Below are 20,822 nucleotides of genomic sequence, written 5' to 3'. Positions count from 1 at the left end.
TATTTGGATTTGGTTCATAGGAATGAAACATGACAAGCATTTTACACAATGTTCTCTCGTACTAATATAAAAATGACTCTAACCGCCAGCTAATTACAATTTGGAGTAGATTAGTTAGGTTGAAAAATTCAGGGATGTGCAAGAGTCGACCGTTGGTGTCTGTGAGTTGACCAGAATAGCATCTGGGGTAGACCTTCCCCCTTTCACAAAGGTAATACATTATAGATACAAACTCGTGAAATCATTTGATCACAAGTAATATAACAATGTTTACAATCAATGGCTGTGTAATCATTTCAGTACATGACAGTTTCCCATAATACTGTAACACTGTTTGATTGCCTCCTGACACTTGCTGTAATCCTGCCATGGACGACACACAAGCTCTTCAAGCAGTCAAAGATGAGATAGGAACACAGTCAAGGTTCCTTCCACATCTGCTTTGAGAAGAAGAGCATCAATGGCTTGCTCAAACAACTCTGTTGACTCTTTTAAAGTGGTTCCCATCTGTGACAAATCATGTGAACAATGGCACTTGGAACAAATAGTGGAAGGCACTTTGACCTCATTCCCACTGGAAAGAGGAATATGGCAGCTTTGACATTTGAACACTGGGGATGCATTGCTTGGAATATCTAAATACAAAGGAAAGTCTTCCTTGCAAGCTCTACAATGACGAGTGAAGTAATATTGACTTGCAAGTTCTTTTTGTCTTTCAGCTTTAGCAGTGAGTGCACAAAGGGTACCATAATTATCCAAAATCTCTTCACCTTTGGGAATATTCTTTATGGCACGCAAAACACATGTGTCACCATAGAAGTTTCTTGTCACAGATGGATCACAAGCATGATTGAACAAACTTAGGGTAGCATATATCCCTGAGGCAATTTCACCTGTTTCTGATGTGGCAACTGAGTTAAGATTCAGCTGAAGTTCAGAAACTTCATGAGCATTACAAGGATTTGACTGAAGGTGACGCAATAGCAGGCCACCAATGAAGATCAGGTCATCCTGAGAGCATGGTTCCTCACCGAAAAAGCCACCTCCTTGAAGTGTCTTCAACAGGAATATCGCCATCACTGTCCAGCGGAAAAGATCACTGACACTTCTGTCTTTAGAATGAGTCACAAGGCAGTAAATTGGAAGGTAATCAGATGAAATATAACTTCCATTGTCTCAGCAACCAGATTCTTTACTAACTTTGTCACACAGTCTCTTTCTCATTTCACATCTAAAGTTCTTCAGGAGTTTATATCTGGCTTTTGTTATTATTCTCAGAGCAAGGTGACCATTTCCGCCAATTTTGGCTTTATGGGTAAGGTTTAGATATTGGCATTCCACTGAATGATAACCATTCCAGCTTTGCTTTGCACAAACTACACTGCAGTATCTGACAGTCGTACATTGACAGCAAGGCATTGGGACAGTCACACGCTTCAAACAATGATAACAATGTGTTTCCAAATGTTGTGGTAGAAGAACAGAGGCAAAAGGTTTTTCAATGACCAGGATGTCTCCTACAAAAATGTCTTGAGTTGCTACTGGATGGCAACCAAATTTGGGGATGTGATGATGTCCACACAACAAGAGGCTGACATAAACTTGGTGTTACTTTCATGGGTGTGTTCTGGCAAAGCAAATTCTTGCTGCAACAGATGATCATCATTTGCATTTATATCTGAAGGCTTTTCATGACTATTGTTTACTTTCAATTCCTGAGATCTACACACTGAAATTTCCATTTCAAGTTCTTTCATCCAAGTTTCTCTTTTAGTTTTATCCAGCTTGGACTCATTAAGGGCCTTTTTACCCTCTTCAAAGCAGTCAATGGCTGTGCTCCTTCTACCAAGTTGTGAAAGACACTTTCCACGTCTTTCAAGCAACTTGTACCTGAGTTCCATAGGATACCCATAGCTCAAAGCCTGTTGAATGTTCTCCAAACATTTTTGATACTTTCTTAATTTAAACAATACTGCAGATCTATTTACCAGAGCAAGGGACAATTCATTGCTGGAACAATCTACGGGTGCATTCAAAATACTGCAAGTGTAAGTGTCTAGTGCCTCCAGATGTCGATCTTTCTGGTAGAGTTTGTTTCCTTCATTACGCAGCCTTGTAGACTGTGCTGCTGACTTTGGATTGAAACAATGTTCCACTTTCATAACCTCATGAAGGCAAGCCAAACTCAGACCAAATGCAACTCTCTCTTCATCTGATTGTAGCAAGCCAAACTGAGCTGAGAACTCTTTTACATTGACTCTTTGATTTAGAATGCTACTGATGGAGGAAAACCATTCTCGAAATAGCCCTCTTCCACTGTCCTGCATTTTTCTACAAAAAGTAGAAAACTTGAATTATAATATAACAGAAACAAAATTCTGCTTTCAATACATTTCAAAAACTCCATTGCAATAACTCACAGACTCTCCTACCAGAGTATTAACTATGTTTTCAGGAAAGAAACCTAGAGGAGTTTTCTATCAAACACCTGGAAACAATTTCTATGAATAATCAACTTTACAGGGATTTTTCACTTGAAAAGGAACCTTCTATTAAAGCTGTGACGTACTAAGATTTATAAGTATTAAGAGCATATACACCAGTTTATAAAAAGAGTGGAAAACTGTTATCAAATTTTGCAAGTGCATAAACACCAAATGCATTTGCTTGTTTTAGAGGCAGCTCAAGAGAAAAGTTGCCCAGCCATTTACATTTTTTTTTTCAATCTTTACTTCTCTTAGAGTAGAAGAGGGATGCAGTTTTCATTTGTTTTTATTATGCCAGGTACATGAGAGTGGTGACCTATTGATTAAAAGTATTACAGGGGTAAGGGCTGGGATCTTAGGGTGGGGCATTCCCTGACGAACCTCTGCAGGGTGAACCCCTTTCCTCCATCCACCTGGATATCGTGGAATCATTTTCTTAGCCTTATAAAATATCTCACAACTCTACGAGAGCAAAATACTTGAACTTGGTCGAAACTTCTTGCAGAATCTGTAGATAAATTTGGGGACTTTTGTTGTATGTTTTTACAAAGCAGAATTCCTTCGGAACAAGCTGACACCATTCCTTCCGAATGGCTCTAATACTACCACAGCACTATAAAAATGTTGAACGTTCTTCAGAATTCTTGGAGTGAAATGCTTAACACGGGAAATCGATAAACATACCTTCGATCAAAATATCACCGATCGGTGAAAGGGGTGTAAAAACTATGCAAACCCTACATAACTACTGCATGTTATTTTTCACCTTTTAAATTTGGAAGACTTCAGACATCGATCTTTGTTATCGCTTCAGATTTAAATCTCTCCTGTGCGGTCAAATTCTTGAACAGCAGCTATACTCCATTTGTTCTCTGTGTCCGCTATGTTAAGTTCTTGTTTACAACGGCAGAGAGCAGAGACTGGGACTAACCCCCTATCAAGGGAGGAGTCGGGTTAGAGAGAGAGTAGTCTCCCTCGCAGCCGTTTTTAGTCTCGTCACGCAACGCTTCTCCCCACAAACGGCTGCTCACATTCGAACAACATTCCTTTCCACTACTTCAACCAATCACTATTTGGGTTACATATGTTGAGAACTGTACGCGCCAAAATAGTCTAACCAATCATATTGTTTGTTTCATCTTCGAGTTTAAAGCTTTGAAAATGGCGTCCTATGAAGAAGCGTTTAATGTTGTTAGTAATACATTTCGAATTCCTAGTTTAAATGCGCAGCAAAAAACTGGAATTAGGAAAGTAGTTGAGGAAAGAAAGGATGTATTTGTCAATCTTCCTACTGGTTTCGGGAAATCTCTCCTGTATGAAGCACTACCACTCCTGTTTGATCTTACCTCTCAAGAGCCTGGTCATATCGTCGTCGTTTTCTCACTATTTGGGAAAGCCTTATGAACGACCAAGTGTCCCATTTGAGGGAGCTAGGGCTAAAAGCTGGTAACATAAGTTCACTTGAGGGTGGTAAACGCACTCGTGTCGAAAGCGGCGAATATTCCTTAGTTTACGGATCCCCTGAAGCGTGGTTAAGGAACGAACGCTGGAGATTTATGCTGACGAACTCTGTGTATTCCATGCCAAAAAAACTCTGTGCCATTGCCGTCGATGAAGCGCATGTTGTAAGGCAGTGGTAAGTGTTTCAATAAAAACGAGTCTGCAGCAAAATGTTATTTTACATGTATGTTTTAAATTAAGCAGTATAAAGGAAAGGATAATAAGAATGTAAATATTGTAAATAGAAAATGTAAATAGTTTAGTCAGTATTAGTATTACACTGTGGTCTTATTTTGGTTATCGTTATTTTATTCTGTCTGTGTTATATTACACATGATCACCTGTAAAAATATTGTGTCTAAATACAAGACATTATCATCGCAGCATACACTTCTGAGTGCTTCAGATTACCAATAAAATTGATATTGGGTGCCATGGTGTAGCCTATTTGATTGTCACTACTACATAGATAAAAGCTAAACTTTTTAAAATTTTATACCCCGAGACCCTAAAAGGAAGTAAATGTCCCATCAACCTATTAAAACTATGCTTGAAACTAGCGTCATTTAGGGAACTTAGTCTGACAGGATCTGTCCCGACACAAATAAAACCTAAAAGTTCTAAGATGGTAGACCCCTAGACCCTAAAATGGAGATAAATGTCCCATCAACCTATTAAAAACCTATGCTTGAAGCTAACGTCATTTGAAGAACTCAGTCCAATAGGACCTTGAAAGTCCTGGCAATGTTAAAGGAGCTAGAGACTACAGCTTTCTGCATGTTCCTTAGCACTGAATGACATTAGTATTATTATTATTAAATTATTAAAATTAATAAAGTTTTCATTATATTATTATTGTTATTATTAGAAATTTCATTATAGATTAATGCTGTCTATTTTCCTTTTGGTGTGTTGGGGAACATCACAAGATAATTAAATGGAAGCCTTCTGTGAGTCTTACTTCAACCTTCTGAACATGAAAAATGCAGTAGAAATTAAGGAAAGTCAAAATAAATCAAATGTTGCTGATGTTGTGCAGTATATGGATAAGGACATGGAACTGGAATTCTATTTTGGTTGGCTTACTGATGAACTGAAACAGAGTCAGGAAAAAACAGAAAGAACTATTATTTATTGCCAGACTATAAGCTTATGTCTAAAGGCTGATAGTTTCGAAAGAAACTGTTTGGGGCTGCGTCGGTGGGAGTAACGAAATAATTTGGATATATCAACAAAGTTGAAATGGTAAATTGGCCACCGTAATGATTACAAAAGCTGACGTTTTGAGCGTTAGCCCTTCGTCGGAGCGAATAGCTATTCGCTCCGACGAAGGGCTAACGCTCGAAACGTCAGCTTTTGTAATCATTACGGTGGCCAATTTACCATTTCAACTTTGTTGATATATCCAAATTATAAGATAATGTGGTTTACTTTATGCTACCATTAATGTTTTACTTTAATGTTTATTGGAAATGATTCAAAACATGTCCTGAAACCAATAAGGATAACATTTTGGAGTCCTTTCACAGAGTGGTGGAAATCAGTGTGGGGGAGGGGGTTGGGGAGAACAGTACAGCTTCTTTGGCCCTCCTAACTTGTGGTAAGAAAATGAGTGATCTAATAAATTCATCATATTTTTAAATCAGATTACTGGTCAATTTCATTGTCTGATTAGTGACATAAATTGTGTGCTACTCATACTCTATCATAGCAATTGAAAGTTTTGTCATGTGAAGTCACAAAAGATGGAACATCTGTTTGAGATTAGTTACATTTCACTTGTGAAGAAAACACTGTATACATGTACATGTAATAGAGAAAAGTAATTTATGATAATGGTCTGAAGTTTGAATAAGAATGCTATGAAAGATTCCATGGGTTATATTGACCAATTGATTATTTGAAAATTGAATCTCTTCATTGGTGCTGCTGCCAGTATCAAATTGTATTCTTCTTGCATATTGAGCAAAAATGTTAGACTGCTATTAGTCATTATTCAGTGAGATTGCAAATCTTTCAGACTTTTGAATAGATCAGATTCGTATGAAGACATATCAACATTTATATCAACATTTGTGTTGTTCCAGACTATTCATAGACTACTTAACACTGCAGTGGCATACTGAATAGACAGCGTGAATTCTCAAAAGCTATGGACTACAGAATTCAATTTCCCATGAGGCAACAAAAAAAATGTTTTGTTTACTGTTTATCTAGCTCTGATACCCCTGAGCATGTTTTTCTTGTGTTTGTTTATCCAGTGATAATTTTGAGGCATCTAAATCAATACACCATTAGAACCAATAGGAAATCTTGCCGGAGTATAACATCCCTCTTGGCTGATTGTGGTAGAAATATTAGAATTGGCTGTGGCATTAGAGGTACAAGTCGTATTGATCGGATCGAATTGTAAACATTTCGAGGATTTCCCACGGCACGAAGCTTGGATTTCTCCACCGTCGCTCTCAACGCTCAATAAGCGCTTCTTTCTGGGAAGTTCTCGATCCTTGAAGATTCCCTTCAATTCATCTTTGAACTCTTCAAGATGAACAGAGGCCTTTTTGAACTTGATCAGTCGTCGGTAGCAAGCTTTACAAACTGACAACTCGCTGGTCGCTGAATAGCAGCTCACATTCACATCCAGACAGGAACTAATATTCGCCGGAAAATCAAAAGAACTTTTTCCAAAAACATAAATTTTTTCTTTTGTCTCAACTGAGGAGGAACAAATAAAAGAACGATCACTTTGCAAAACCTTCTTCAGGGTTTCCTCCAGCAAGAAACTACGATGAAATGCAGAATTTGAAAACGCGGGAATAACGATAGTGATTACAATCTCTTGTGCTCTGATTGGTCGCATAAGAAACAATCTCAGCGATCTCATCGGTGCAAAGACAACAAAGGGAAAGGAATGTTGTTCGAATGTGAGCAGCCGTTTGTGGGGAGAAGCGTTGCGTGACGAGACTAAAAACGGCTGCGAGGGAGACTAGAGAGAGAGCTGCAATTTGTAAAATATCTCTTTCAGGTAACTGTCATCAACTTTTACTGATTTGTTGTAATTTTTTTGAAAGGGAGGGATCTCTATATTTTAAGTGACTAAGGAGATGAGAATGAGGTCATACTTCAAACCCCCTCCTCATTCACCATTAATTTGCTGTGTTATGCAAGGTGGAAGTCGAAGATTCTGTGCATGGGAAACAAAAGAATTTATGAAAACTCCATGGGAACCCTAAAGAAGTTTAAAACTGTCAACATTTAAGCAGTGTATCCATGATCTCTTGCATACGGAACAGTATCTCACACCCTTGAGGCTCAAATATGGACCCACAATTTGAAGAAGATTTTTGACATCTTTGGAAGCCTTAGAAAGTTATAAGGACATCAAGCAATAAGAATATTAGTAGAAATATAGGTGATGATGAAAGGGAAATTTTCCCTCATTAGACCTCCAGAAAGCTGGTTTGTTCAGAAGTACATTTATTATCATAAATCTCTTGATACCTAGTATAAACAACTTTAAGTAGACAGTGTAGTGGGACTCAAAGAGCTTTCTCTGCCTGATTGTGGAGAGAAAGAACAGTCAACCGATAACGGAGGATAATGGTGAAAAAATAGTGACGGACTCTGCACGACTCCTGCCACGGGCGAGCTAGTTTAGAATCTTTGCCTTCAGAGTTTAGCTCTGACCAAGACGTCTTTTAACGACTTTCCTTTGCGATATGCTATCATGGGTGGCACTTGAAATATTTCTTTGAGTTGTGGTTGATTTTGAATAAGGTGCCATTTTCCCATCAATATATTCTTAAGATTGGGTAAAGCCGGATGATACTGTGTTATGAAAGGCGATATTTTCTTTTAAGTTCGGTTGTCTTTGTATTGGAGGGAACTTTCTCTATTTTCGAAGTAGACTTCGCATAGGTGTTTCTCTAGGAATTCATTTGGGTATCCCTTGTTGTGTAGGCGGGACTTGAAGTTTTGCACGTTTTTCTTAAACGTAGATTTTGATGAGTTTTTTCTAAGGAGGCGTAAAGCTTCCCCCTTTAGAAATCCTTTCTTTACGCCTGGCGGATGACACGAGTGGAAATCCGTGTATTGAAAGGTTTCTGTTTGCTTAAATTGCGTTTGCACATCGAGAGTTGAATCCCTCTGGAATCTAATGCCTTTAAACACTTTTGTGTCCAAGAATGTAATTTCTGATTGTGATATCTCAGCCGTAAATTTTATTGTATCGTGGTAGTTGTTTGCCCTTTAAAAGAATGTTTCAGTATATTTTCTTCGGTTGTGTCCCATAGACAAAAGACATCGTCGATATATCTCTTCCAAACTAGCGGTTTGATTTCGCTCCTGCATATTATCTCTTTTTCTTTTTTTGCCATCAAGATATTGGCAAAAGCCACGGCCATTTTTGTTCCCATCGCCGTTCCGTGGGTTTGTAGATAATGTTGTCTATTGAACTGAAATGAGTTCTCTTTGAGTATTGGGCAGAGCATTTCTCTCAAGAAATTAGTGGGGATCGGTAAATTATTTTTATAAAAGTCTTCGTATGCTTTGCAAAAGTGTTTAAAGGCATTAGATTCCAGGGGAGCAGGGTTGGCATGGTGGTGAGAGCGCTCGCCTTCCACCAATGTGTCCCGGGTTCGATTCCAGGACCCAGCGTCATAAGTGGATTGAGTTTGTTGGTTCTCTGCTCTGCTCCGAGAGGTTTTACTCCGGGTTCTCCGGTTTTCCCCTCTCCTCAAAAACCATCATCATTTGAATCTATTTAATTTAGAGTTTATTTGCATTTACACACGACCCCACAAGCTGTTCAGCTTTAAACATTATCGTGTCTAAATAAAGGTGTTATTATTATTATTATTTGCATATAGTCGTTATTCCCTCTTCTTGAGGAATGTTGGTGTATAAGCTAGTTACATCCATTGAGGCAAGGATTTGTATTCTTTGGCAGTTTTGTGTTTTCGATAAGATTAATAAAGTCTTTTGAATCTCTAAGATAGGATTCTTGTTGTTGTGCTATCGGCTGTAAGAGGCGGTCGACAAAGCATGAAATTTTCTCTGTAGGGCCATCACACCCAGATATTATTGGTCTTTCTACCAAAGTAGGTTTGTGGATTTTTGTTAGGGTGTAGAATTCTGGAATTCTCGGCGGGTTTGGTGTTTGGGAGAGCCATCTAGATGTCATTTCATCGATGTGGCCTGCTGTGAGCATGGATGATATTAGTTTTTTAATTCTTTCAGCTGTTTGCTCAGCCATAGATTTGTCTAGGGGCCTGCAGTTATGAGGATGGTTTAACAGAGTTTGGCCCTCCTGAATTTTTTGTTCTCTGCTGATTATTACTGTCGTGGTTCCTTTGTCTGCTTTCTTCAAATGAATACTTTTGTTACGCGAGAGGTTCTGTAACGCACGTCTTTCGTTGGTTGATAGGTTATATTTCGGCCTCTTTATAGGAGTGTTTATTAGTTCGAGTTTGACCTCCTCTAGGAAGGTTTCTAAGGCCACTGATCTTTGAACCGATGGTTCCCATGTGGATTTAACGTAGAAGGGGTGCTGCTTGCTTTCTTTCCCGCCAAAAATATATTGGAGGCGCATTCGTCTTGTAAAAAGGTTAAAGTCTTTTAAAAGATTGCGCCTTATGAAGTTTTCATTTGTTGTGGGTGTTGGAATAAACTTTAAGCCCCTTGAAAGTAATTTTATCTTTGCGAATGTCAATTCTTTATCTGACACGTTCTTAAAATGTTCTTTGCGTGACTGGATTGCTGTTTCTGACCGATTTCTATTTTGCTCCCTTTTTCTCTGTTTCCTTTTGCGGTTTCTTAGAATTCTATTTCGGTTGGTTTCCCCGTTATTGTTATATATATGAAGAGCCAGAGAATACACAAATATATGGTTTAACTTCTTTATTCTTTGTTTGGGCTCTTAGCGTCACAAGGAGTTTGTCGACTTCCGTCATTTTAGCTTCGAGTTCTATGACCAATTTGTTGATATTGCTCTGTTTTGAGCAATTTGGACTTGTGGCCAAAGGTTTTACATTCTTGGTGAATTGTTTTTCGTTTCTCTTCTGGTTTGGAGTTTGTTCTAGTTTTCTGATTTTTTTTTGTCAGTGTCTCTATGCGCCTGTGATGAAATTTGACCAGCGCTCCCACAAAATCGTGTTCTGCCCGTTTTCTGATTGAGACTACATCCGACTTGAATTCTTCGTCGGGCAGAATGCTTGCTTTCACGTTGTAACGGAGGCTTTTTGGGCCTGCGCCTTTCTCGAGATGAGCTTGCAAGAGTCCAATAGAGTTTCTCGATCTTTCTATCTTTTCCTTTGTCAAGACATGTTCGTCGCGGATTCGGGTTTTCTTAAGTTCGTTGTTGGTTCTTTTCCTTCTTTCGTCATCTTGGGGACGTTTCGTTCCTCTAGCTCGGTTGTAATTTTCTTTGTGGCTGCTCGTGTTTCCGCCTTTGTGTGGCTTGGCCATTTTAGAGATGGGAGCTTGCGCGGCACTGATTTCTTCTTCGCTGTCAGAAAACAAATCAGTCTCTGTTTTTGGTTCTCTGAGGAATGCTGCTCCAAAACCGAGAAAAAAGTTTCGTTAAAGGTAACTCAAATTCATTCTTGAGCTTGACTGAAACGTGGCTAGGCCTTCAAAAGAAATTATTTGTTTAATGTGATGATTTTATTTCGTTTTGCGTGCTTAACATGTGTTTTGACCTTTAGAGAAAGTCCGTTGAACGTAGTTTGATTCAGTTGTTGAACTTGAATGAAATTTATCTTGATTTTGACAGGAGGTTTGTTGAATGTGAAGCCAATTTAGCATATCAAATTTTACACAAGAGCCATAATTGGCCCCAATTATGGCTCTTGATTTTACACCATTTGGCTTTTCATAATGGAATCGTTGTTTACATGACTTCACGTCCATAAAATCGCTTAGAGTTGTGTTATCTGGAAGTTGAAGAATCAAAAGACAAAATAAACTACTATCAAGGGTTTTAGGAGATATCAACACCTAAAATAATATTAACCGGTCCAAATAATGGCAGAAATGTCGCAAAGCCCCGGTTGAAGTCAGCAAGTTCCGTTTTCATTTTCCCGCCATTGTCCTTGTCGCTTTTAAGGATCGCATATAAATATCACTTACAGCAGGACCACTCAAATAAAACTAAGAATAATCCATCAAGTAATTTTTAATAAATTTTCCCCTCCCAAAATCAAAGTAAGTTGTACTTTCGAGCGAGATTCTGTCAGGAGCCCATGAGCTCCTAATTCTGTACATTAAGTGGTTAATTATGGCATAAAGTGGCGTTGTTTATCGTCGCGCGCTTACATTTCCAAACCCTAGATTAATACCAAGGGTATAACTATACTAATGAAGTCAGTGAACGATCCCGTATTCCATCAATGAAACTTTCTTTCTTGGGAAAAGTCGACAAGTGGTTTGCGCTCGTACCAAACGAATGAAAACCCGTCCAGGCCATTAACAGTTATGGGCAAATTCGATGCAGTCGTAAAGTCAAGCACGAGAATCATCCCGGCAACGTTCCACGTCATTAAAGCTAACACCAACACGGAACCCTTGATAGGATTTCAGACTGCCGAAAGTCTTGGCCTGGTGGTGATTACGAATGCAATACGAACTGATTCTGAAATGTTCACAAGGAAATTACTTGAGGAATACGCAGACCTGTTCCTGGGGATCGGGAAAATGGAAGGAGTGCAGGTAGATCTACACGTTGACCGTACAGTAACACCAGTTGCTCAACCTCACAGGAGGATCCCGTTCAGCGTCAGGCCAAAACTGGAGGCGGAACTGGAGAGACTTATAAGGGATGATGTAATCGAGAAGGTCGAACAGCCTACCAGTTGGGTATCCCCAGTCGTGATTACACCCAAGAGAACGGCAAATGAAATTCGACTGAACGTGGATATGAGAGAGGCCAATAAAGCCATTCCGCGGACCCATACTATTATGCCTACTCTCGAGGATATCACACATGAGCTCAATGGAGCAACTGTTTTCTCCCACTTGGATATGAATCATGGCTATCATCAACTGGAACTACAAGAGAACATTCGGGACATCACCACATTCTCAACGCACATCGGGTTGTACAGATACAAAAGGCTAAATTGGGGTACGAGATCCGCGGGTGAAATCTTTCAAGACACCGTGAGCAAGGAGATCACCCGAGACATACCTGGATGCCTTAACATCAGTGACGACATTCTTGTGTACGGAAAAACACGACAGGAACATGATCGGAATCTAGACAAATTATTCAAGAAGGCTAGAGAAAAGAAGATCACGTTTAACAAGGGAAAGTGTGAATTCAACAAGCAAAGTTGTGTGTATTACGGGATGAAGTTTTCTAAAGATGGAGCATCCCCTGAGCTGCGAAAGGTTGAGGCTATCAAGGCGGCCGAGCCTCCTCGCAACGCGAAGGAACTGAACTCGTTCCTATGTACAGTGCAATACAACGCGAGATTTATGGAAAAGTATGCTCCTCAAACCGACCTTCTGAGAGGTTTACTCGAAGCCAACGTTTTTGCCTGGACGAGAAATCATCAGGAAGCGTTCGAGAGTTTGAAAGAAGGCCTTAGCTCAGACACAGTCTTAGCCTATTTTGACCCCGCTGCAGAGCATGAAGTTCATGTGGATGGCTGTCCGTTAGGAATCTCAGCGACCTTGGTCCAACGTGAGTCGAGTGACAAAGGCTGGAGGGTGGTGCAATACGCTAGCAGGGCCCTCTCAGATGCGGAACGGAACTATTCCCAAATCGAGCTAGAGATGCTTGCGGCAGATTTTGCGTGCAGGAAATTTCATGTATTCATGTATGGCTTGCCGTTGAAAATAGTCACCGATCACAAACCGCTCGAAGTCATCCTGAACAACCCTAGGCATCAGACGTCAATACGGTTGCAAAGAATGATGGTACGAATGCTCGATTATGAGTTCAAGGTCGAATATAGGCCCGGAAAGACGAATATCTCCGATTATACATCTAGGCACCCGCTGCCTCGTGAAACCTGCACTAGAAGGGAACTAGGCACTACCAAGGATGTCAAGCAGCACGTGAATTTCGTGGTCGCAAGTGACATTCCCCGGGCTATCAGCAAAGAGGACCTGGTAAAGGCAACGGAAAACGACGAGGAACTAAAAAGGTTAATCACCTGTATACGGGAGAGGGAGATCGACCACAGGAACCAAGACATGAAAGCGTACTTCAATATTTACGATGAATGTGGCTGACGGTCTTGTCCCTCGGGGTGAAAGAATCACAGTCCCTCGAGAATTCAAAGAAACTATGCTGAAAATTGCTCATGAGGGTCACCAGGGCATCGTTCGTACGAAACAAGGGCTTCGTGCCCACGTTTGGTTTCCCGGAATCGATAAGATGGTCGAAAAGCACGTTGGGAATTGTCTAGCTTGTCAAGCTACCATCCCTTGCCACACCAGAGAGCCACTCCAAATGTCGGAGCTACCAACAGGTCCGTGGAAGAAGATCAGTGTGAATTTTGCGGGACCTTTTCCAAATAAGGACATGGCTTTAGTGTTCTGGGACCAGTATTCAAGGTATCCTGTCGTAGAATTTGTCACAAGTACCTCCGCAGAGGCTGTAATTCCCCAGCTCACACGTGTTTTCACTACTTATGGAATTCCAGAAGAGGTGAAGACAGATAACGGCGCCCCATTTAATGGGTCAAAATTTTCAAAATATGCCCAAGAACAAGGGTTTAGGCACAGGAAAGTCACACCCAGATGGGCGGAGGCAAATGGTGACGTCGAACGATTCATCCAGACGGTCAAAAAGAGCGCGAGGGTTGCCAAGATTGAGGGGAAAGCATTTAAACAAGAGATCCAAAGGACGGTTGGCAACTATCGTGCCACACCCCATCCTGTGACGAAAGAGAGTCCCGACAAGCTTATGTTCGGGAGGGAGAAAAGAAGAAAACTGCCAGAAAGGGTCGTTCACCAGGAAGAACAACGCCATGAACTAATCCGTGAAAGAGAAGAGAAAAAGAAGAAGCAAATGAAAGCTTATGCTGATGAGCGCAGACACACATCACAAAGCTCGATCAAAATTGGTGACCGTGTCCTTTTGAAACTGAATAGCGGTAACACGTTGACCCCACCCTATGATCCACGACCACATGCAGTCGTTGGAATAAAAGGGAGCATGATCACTGTGAAGAGTGGTAAGGAAGTCAAATCCCGCAATTCTTCCCACTGTAAGGTACTCAAGTATGCTGGAAAGGAGGAGCACGACGATTTGGATTGGGACAAAGAACAACAACCGATGAACAGGCGACCAACGAACCGCCATATTGAAGTAGGGGAGGTTCCTGGAGAAGAAAATATAGTCATGCAAGAGACGCACAGGGGACCGACAATCGCGCCATCGGAACCCCGGAGATCAGTACGAGCCAGAACATCCACGTGGGAAACAATTTACAGAGACTTCAAGCCTCACTAAAGAAAAGGGGGGAGGTGTAGTGTCCAGGCCTCCAAGACCACGCCCAAGGCCCCAGTAGACGTTTACTCGAGTATTTATTATGCAATGTAAAGTGAAAACGGTGTGTGAGACAAAGGAGGATAACGAACAACTAAGCGAGCTGTAAGCGAACTGTAAGCGAACTGTATAAGCGAACTCCAGAACGTTACAATATCTTGATTAAAATCACCGAGTAATAACAGCTCCTTCCTGGTGTTATACATTGTTTGTGCAGCGGAGGATAGTGAGGTCATAAAGTCCAGCTCATTGCATTTGCCCGGTGATCTATAACACGCAAAAACAAGGAAACGGCTGTTGTTATTCCTTGATATCCAAGCAGATTGATTCCACCTTTGGAGATAAGAATTACGGTAATATTGCAGTATAAAAAAAATCGAATTTCAAATTTAAAAACGCAAAACACAACAAATATAGATACAATTAAGTTATGTCAAATGAAGCTCAGTTTAGCACCTCTAGGAATAAACGATTGTTTGTGCCTAATAGTGCGTGATGCAGGTATTCTCATGCACGCTGGGTTCGTCTTACAAGTTAAGTTTAGCACCTCTAGGAATAAACGATTGCTTGTGCCTAATAGTGCGTGATGCAGGTATTCTCATGTGCGCTGGGTTCGTCTTACAAGATATTAGTTATGGCCACGATCCATGTCATGATCTGTTATTCCACTCACAATTTTCTTGCAAGAGCAAAAAGAAAAAGATAAAAAAAAGAGGTCGCGGTCCTTGAATGAGCTTTTGTTCTTTTTCCTCATCTGCATGATCTGAAATCGCCGGGCCCGTGAGCGTAACGGGAGAATACGAGCAGTCTCTCCTTTTCTGCTAAGTCCGTCGAATTTTAAAAAAATAATGACGATGAAAAAAAAAATGTTAGTGTGCTGCACGGAACTCTGGGAGATAGGCACTTAAAAAGTAGGGACTTCTTGAAGTCTAGCATTACGGGAGTGTTATCCCCTGCTTCGATCTGGCTCTTAGCCAATCAGAGCGCCTTTTACATTGGTTACAAACCTAAGGTATAGGATATATAATAGATAAAATTTTCCTAATCCTTGCTGCGTTTAGTGCCTACGTCATGACCTCATGATTCGGCCTTCCCACTTCATCAATAACTGCATACAGGAGAAAATAACGGGAAAGGTTTTTTGAGGGTGGCCTGGGTGGCTGAGGTACGAAGAGAAGTGAGAGAGTAAAGTTAATAATACGCTAAGCGCGATCACGTTTTAGGGATCTTGGATGGTGCAGTTACTAACAACACCGGTCACCAATGTATGTCATTTAACATGTGGCAAATGTTCCTTAAAAACCCCGGATTGTGCAGTATGTAAGTCTGATTTTTAAAGCGTCGTATTCTTGAAGTTTTGTTAATTGTTTTGGTTAAGGAAAAGTTTGGCTTCAGCATCTACCACGCAACAGAAATTTCGAGCCTAAAATCTTATTGTTTTCAAGCAGGCAAGGCTAATAGTCTACGGATAGAGGTAAAAATGATAGTTGTATGCCATTTGCAAGAAGGCAGACTTCGAAGTAAATTTTTCTTCTCAGTGAGGTTTTTTTAATCATAAGTACTGATTTAGAATGACGGATGGGTAATGTTAAACAAAAACGAAGCTGACAAGAAAATAAAATTGTCAGTCTCATGAAGTCATTATTACTGTGATCAATAAAAATCAGAAGAAATTACATGGTAAAACAAACAACTATACATAATTACTACTGCACTATATCGTGATAAACATACAAAAATTTAGAAAAGGGATATGTTTTTCAGGCTCACGCAAAATTAATTCAGGTTTGATTTCGGCGGAGCTAGAAAAGCGACTGCGGCACAACGACTTCAAAACGCAAACTTGGCCGAGATTACGACATAACTTCATTATCGTGGTAAAAAGCGCAGCCAAAATAATATTATCTCTTCATTGTTCGCAGTTTTATTCCTTTCAACTAGACAATGTTTTTGTGCTTCTCATCGCGTATTAAATGAACGCTGAAAAACTGATTAAAATAGCTCTAGTGAAAGACATAAACACTGTTGATCCCCAAACTATTTGAAAAAATTTCTCCATTACTAGACACCGCAACATAAACCGGTTGAAATAAAAATTGTCCAAATGTCGAGACAAATTTTCCGTCCAAAGAGAATACTTGAACCCTACTGTTCCCAGTATCAGAGACGATCAAATTGTTAAATTTGTCAATTGCAAGTCCTATGGGATGGCATAGCTGTCCGTTACCAGACCCCTCGCTGCCAATATCGTATAGCAACATTCCGTCCTCATCATAAACACCAACGCGGCTAGCTTTATGATCAGAGACAAAGAATTTCTCCTCGTGATAGATTGCGCACCATACTGATTCCTCATGTTCAGAGGCACTGAAACGTTTCAGTAATTCTGTTCCATCCGGGGAGGTAACAAAGACATTTTTTCCATCACAAGCGGTAATGCGATCGTCTTTTCCAGTGGATATGTGAAAAGGCCTTTCCAAGTGTGCACTATTGATGTACTGGACAAAACTACCGTTCTCAGGAAACAAACGAACCTTATTAACATCATGAGGAGTAACGGCAATAATGTGTCCAGCCTGGGTAAAACTTAATGCCGTACAAGAAGTACCCAATCCTATCTCTCTCAGATAACTCCCATTGGAGTTAAAGAGATGAATTGTTCCTTTTGTAACGTCAGAAACCACAATAGTTCCTGATTTCTTACTAACAGCAATGTCATAAGGATAATTGAATTGTCCTGGTCCGTTGCCACTTGAACCAAACTTAAACTCAAACTTAAATTGATACTGATGGATGACCTCAACTGTCCATGGACCTTGATCCAGCGGCTGTCCATTAACTTCAATTTTCAATTCATATAATCCAGCCTGATGTGGTGTATATTTTACTGTGTAAATACCATCTTCCTTGTCTTCAATCTCTGGATCTGTTTCTAAGCTATCCCCTGTTGAAGTGCGAATGTCACACTTAATGTGATCATCCTTGTTATAACTTAGTCTTCCCTCTGAATCTCTCGTTGTAATAGTAAAATATGTCTCATTCTGTTCTCCAATCTTTTCACAAAGTTTTCCGACAAGTGTCGATGATGGATCCGTATGGTTTACAATAACTCGATCCAAAATATCCATTTTCTGTTCTACAACATAATTTACACGGGGTGGTTTGTAGATCTCAGGTTTTTTTGCATTCAAAAGGTCCTCGCAACGTCCAACAATCACTGCCTTTGTTTGCAAAATTTCAACATTGATATTCCTTTCTAAGATGTTCTCACCTTGTTCAAGAGAGCTTCTCAATTGACCGACAGCGAGCTGGAAGTTTTCCAGATGTGTTGCGTGAGCTTTTTGATGCGCTTGATTAATTTCATCGAATTTGGCATTCATTATCGCTTTATGTTCCGTTAATAAGCGAATACAATCGTCCACAGTTTCGTTCATCTTCTCTTTTGCAGCCAATGTTTGTGTTTTGTTTTTATCCAATAACTCAGTTTGGTACTTCATTTCATTTTCAAAAGTAACAATCTCCGCTTTCATTTTCTTCAAAGCCTCATTTATTTGCATCTTTTGTTCATCTGCGGCTTTCTGTATATCAACCATAGTGTGTCGATTGTGACTCACAACACTGCACTTCATGCAGGTACAAACGTTACAATCTTGACAATAATATTCAAGTGGCTGATCTTGGTGGTATTGCTCTGAGCACATAACTGGTCTGCGAATCAACTCTTCCATATCGTCTGCCTGCAAATTCTCGACAGAGATATTTCTGTGACCTCTTGTGGCCTTGATGCGCTGATGAGCTTCAAAACAAGGTGTACATAGAAAGCTCTGGCACCCAAAACAGTAATGAGTTGCTGTGTTGTTTTCTTCACAGCTGCCGCATTGCTGGGACTCTGTACTGTCATCCGTTAGAGCAAGGAGATCCACTAGTCGGTTGAGATGAAAAGATGCAGGGAGGCCGCCAAACGTGTCCTCTTCAGGAATTTGAAAACTAGCCTGACAAACCGGACATTTGATTGTTGTCTGAAGCTGTCTTCTTGCGCAGTTTGCGTGCTTGTCGAGACACAGCAGACAGAACGAATGTAAACATGGCAGAGTCCTGGGATCTTTGACTGTCTCCAAGCAGAGAGGACATTCAGCCTCTTTCCTGAGGTCTTTAAACAGTTGTTGAACATCCATGGTGAAATCGGCCCCTCGACTGGCTTAGAATGTAATTAAAGACGATTATCAGACCGGTTTTTCGTGGATTGTCAGCTCAACCGGAAAAGATCAGCTTTTCTCGGAAAAGCCAGAGCACGTACACCGAGGATGATCACCCGATATGTTTCAAAAGAAAGCTATTATGATCTTAAATGAAAGATCAACGAACAAAGATAGCAAAGGAATCGCATTTTCCATTGAATTTACCCTACAACTGCAAACGGGATGGCGTGACTTGATCTTGTTGATTGACGGTTTGACCACGTTACGCCTCAAGCATTTTCAGCTGCTGCAACATGCTAAAGATGTAAATACGTCTATGTTTGCGCAATATGCACAATGCTAGATTATTATGAGCATGATCGGTCGCCTTCTTAATCCAAAGATCAAACGAGCTTTGTTAGCCGCCGGGAAACACTACTTGCACGACCCTTCTATAGAAGCAATGGCCTGTCCCCCCTCTGCCTTCATCCAACCAGGTTTCTTTTTCCATCAGTCTGAGCTGCTTGAACGCTTTCATTGTACCAGTTTTCATAGCTGCTTAAATACTTAATTTTATCAAATGAATGACCCGTATTGCCCCGTGTTTGCTTTTAATGAAAATCATTTTTCAGCAGAGTGTGAGGTAGTTACGAGAAAATCTCAAGGCTTCCCTCGGTCAATACAGCAAGGCTGAGGTTTGTAATTTTCCCGTAACGACCGAACGATCGAGGTTGATAAGCTGTTTATTATATGGCTCACAATCGTTTCTGACTAAAAGCAGAAATTGAATTCAAGGGGAAGTAATCACTTGACATCCGGCGCTTCCAAACCCAAGATTCATACCCAAGGTACAACTGTACTAATGAAGTCAGTGAACTATCCCGTATTCCATCAATAAAACGTTCTTTAATTTTTCGGGAAAATTGTGGTGTCACAACTTGTTAAACGCGTTCTAAATTTGAAGTGGGATTTGCCGTCTGAACCATCTCGTCGGAGACCTGTTTGCACGTTTGGTGACATGGTCATTTAGCGGACGTTACTTAAAACATTGCAAATGGCCTAGCTGGTTAAAAAACCTCTACCTTCTCTAATTTACCTCAAGGATTAGTCTTATTGTCTTTACAGCAATAGCGATTAGTACAAAGAAAGGGGAAAACAAAAAACACGTTATACCATGTGACCGGACCACACGGCATAACGCCATTTGCAAGAGAGCAGGCTTTAAAATAACTTCATCTGAACATTTCTTTTAAAATCATAAGTACTGATTCCTCATGAATGATAAGGACTAGGAAATAAAAACGGAGGAAACAAAAAAATATCAAATGAAATACTTATTACAAATAAAAGTTATCTGCTTTACAGCCCTAGTGAAAGACATGAACACAGTGGTTCCGATAATCAGTTACAAAAACATTTCCATATTTGGTCACAGCAACATAATACGGTACGAATGAAAACCCTCCAATCATTGAGACAAACTTTCCGTCCAAAGTGAATACTTTTTCATAACTTTTTGATTGCCTCCAAGCAGAGGACATTCATCCTCTTCCCTGAGGGTTTTAAACAGTTGTTGGACTTCCATGGTTAAATGGCTTCTGCATTCACTATGAATGATTGTCTGATTGCGCACAGAACGTAAGAAAGCATCCAAATGAATGCTGGGATTGGCCAACCTTGTACCAGGTCCCTCAATGGGTTTGTCTGATTTTAACAGTGTCGTATTCTTGAAGTTATGTTTAATTTTTCGGTTAAGGGAAGTTCTGGCTTCAACATCTAATACGCGACAGGAATCTTGAGTTTAAAATCTTTTTGTTGATAACCAGGCAAGCCTAATGGTCTGCAGGAGAGGTGTAAAATTATGAAGTTGTATGGCATTTGGAAGAAGACAGACTTTGAAATAAATTGTTCTTCTCAGAACTTTTTTTTATCATAAGAACTGATTTATTAAGACTGATAGGTACCGTTAAACAAAAATGGAAGTGACAAGAAAATAAAATCGTCAATCTCTCGAAGTCATCATTACTGTGATCAATAAAAATCAGAAGAAACTACATTGTGGGACAAACAACTATTCATAACTACTACTTCACTATATCGAGATAAACATACAAAAATTTAGAAAAGGGATGTTTTTCTAGTTCACGCAAAATTAAACTC

General features: G+C 40.1%; 1 protein-coding gene and 2 pseudogenes across 1 annotated transcript; all 3 read right to left on the bottom strand.

Moving 5' to 3' along the window:
- Positions 1-291: 291 nt before the first annotated feature.
- Positions 292-2,327, bottom strand: LOC148722365 (protein-lysine N-methyltransferase SMYD4-like; annotated as a pseudogene).
- Positions 2,328-7,446: 5,119 nt separating this feature from the next.
- LOC148722364 (uncharacterized) lies at positions 7,447-9,576 on the bottom strand (annotated as a pseudogene).
- A 6,429-nt stretch (positions 9,577-16,005) lies between these two features.
- On the bottom strand, positions 16,006-19,387 carry LOC111347396 (E3 ubiquitin-protein ligase TRIM45). Its single transcript, XM_022954646.2, has one exon. The coding sequence runs from the start codon at positions 18,657-18,659 to the stop codon at positions 16,488-16,490; it is 2,172 nt and encodes a 723-aa protein (XP_022810381.2). The 5' UTR covers positions 18,660-19,387; the 3' UTR covers positions 16,006-16,487.
- Between the last annotated feature and the right edge of the window lie 1,435 nt (positions 19,388-20,822).

This window comes from Stylophora pistillata, chromosome 10, assembly GCF_964205215.1.
Source record: "Stylophora pistillata chromosome 10, jaStyPist1.2, whole genome shotgun sequence".
Lineage (NCBI taxonomy): Eukaryota > Metazoa > Cnidaria > Anthozoa > Scleractinia > Pocilloporidae > Stylophora > Stylophora pistillata.
The sequence above is the reverse complement of the archived record's forward strand: the minus strand, read 5'-3'. Positions and strand labels throughout refer to the sequence as shown.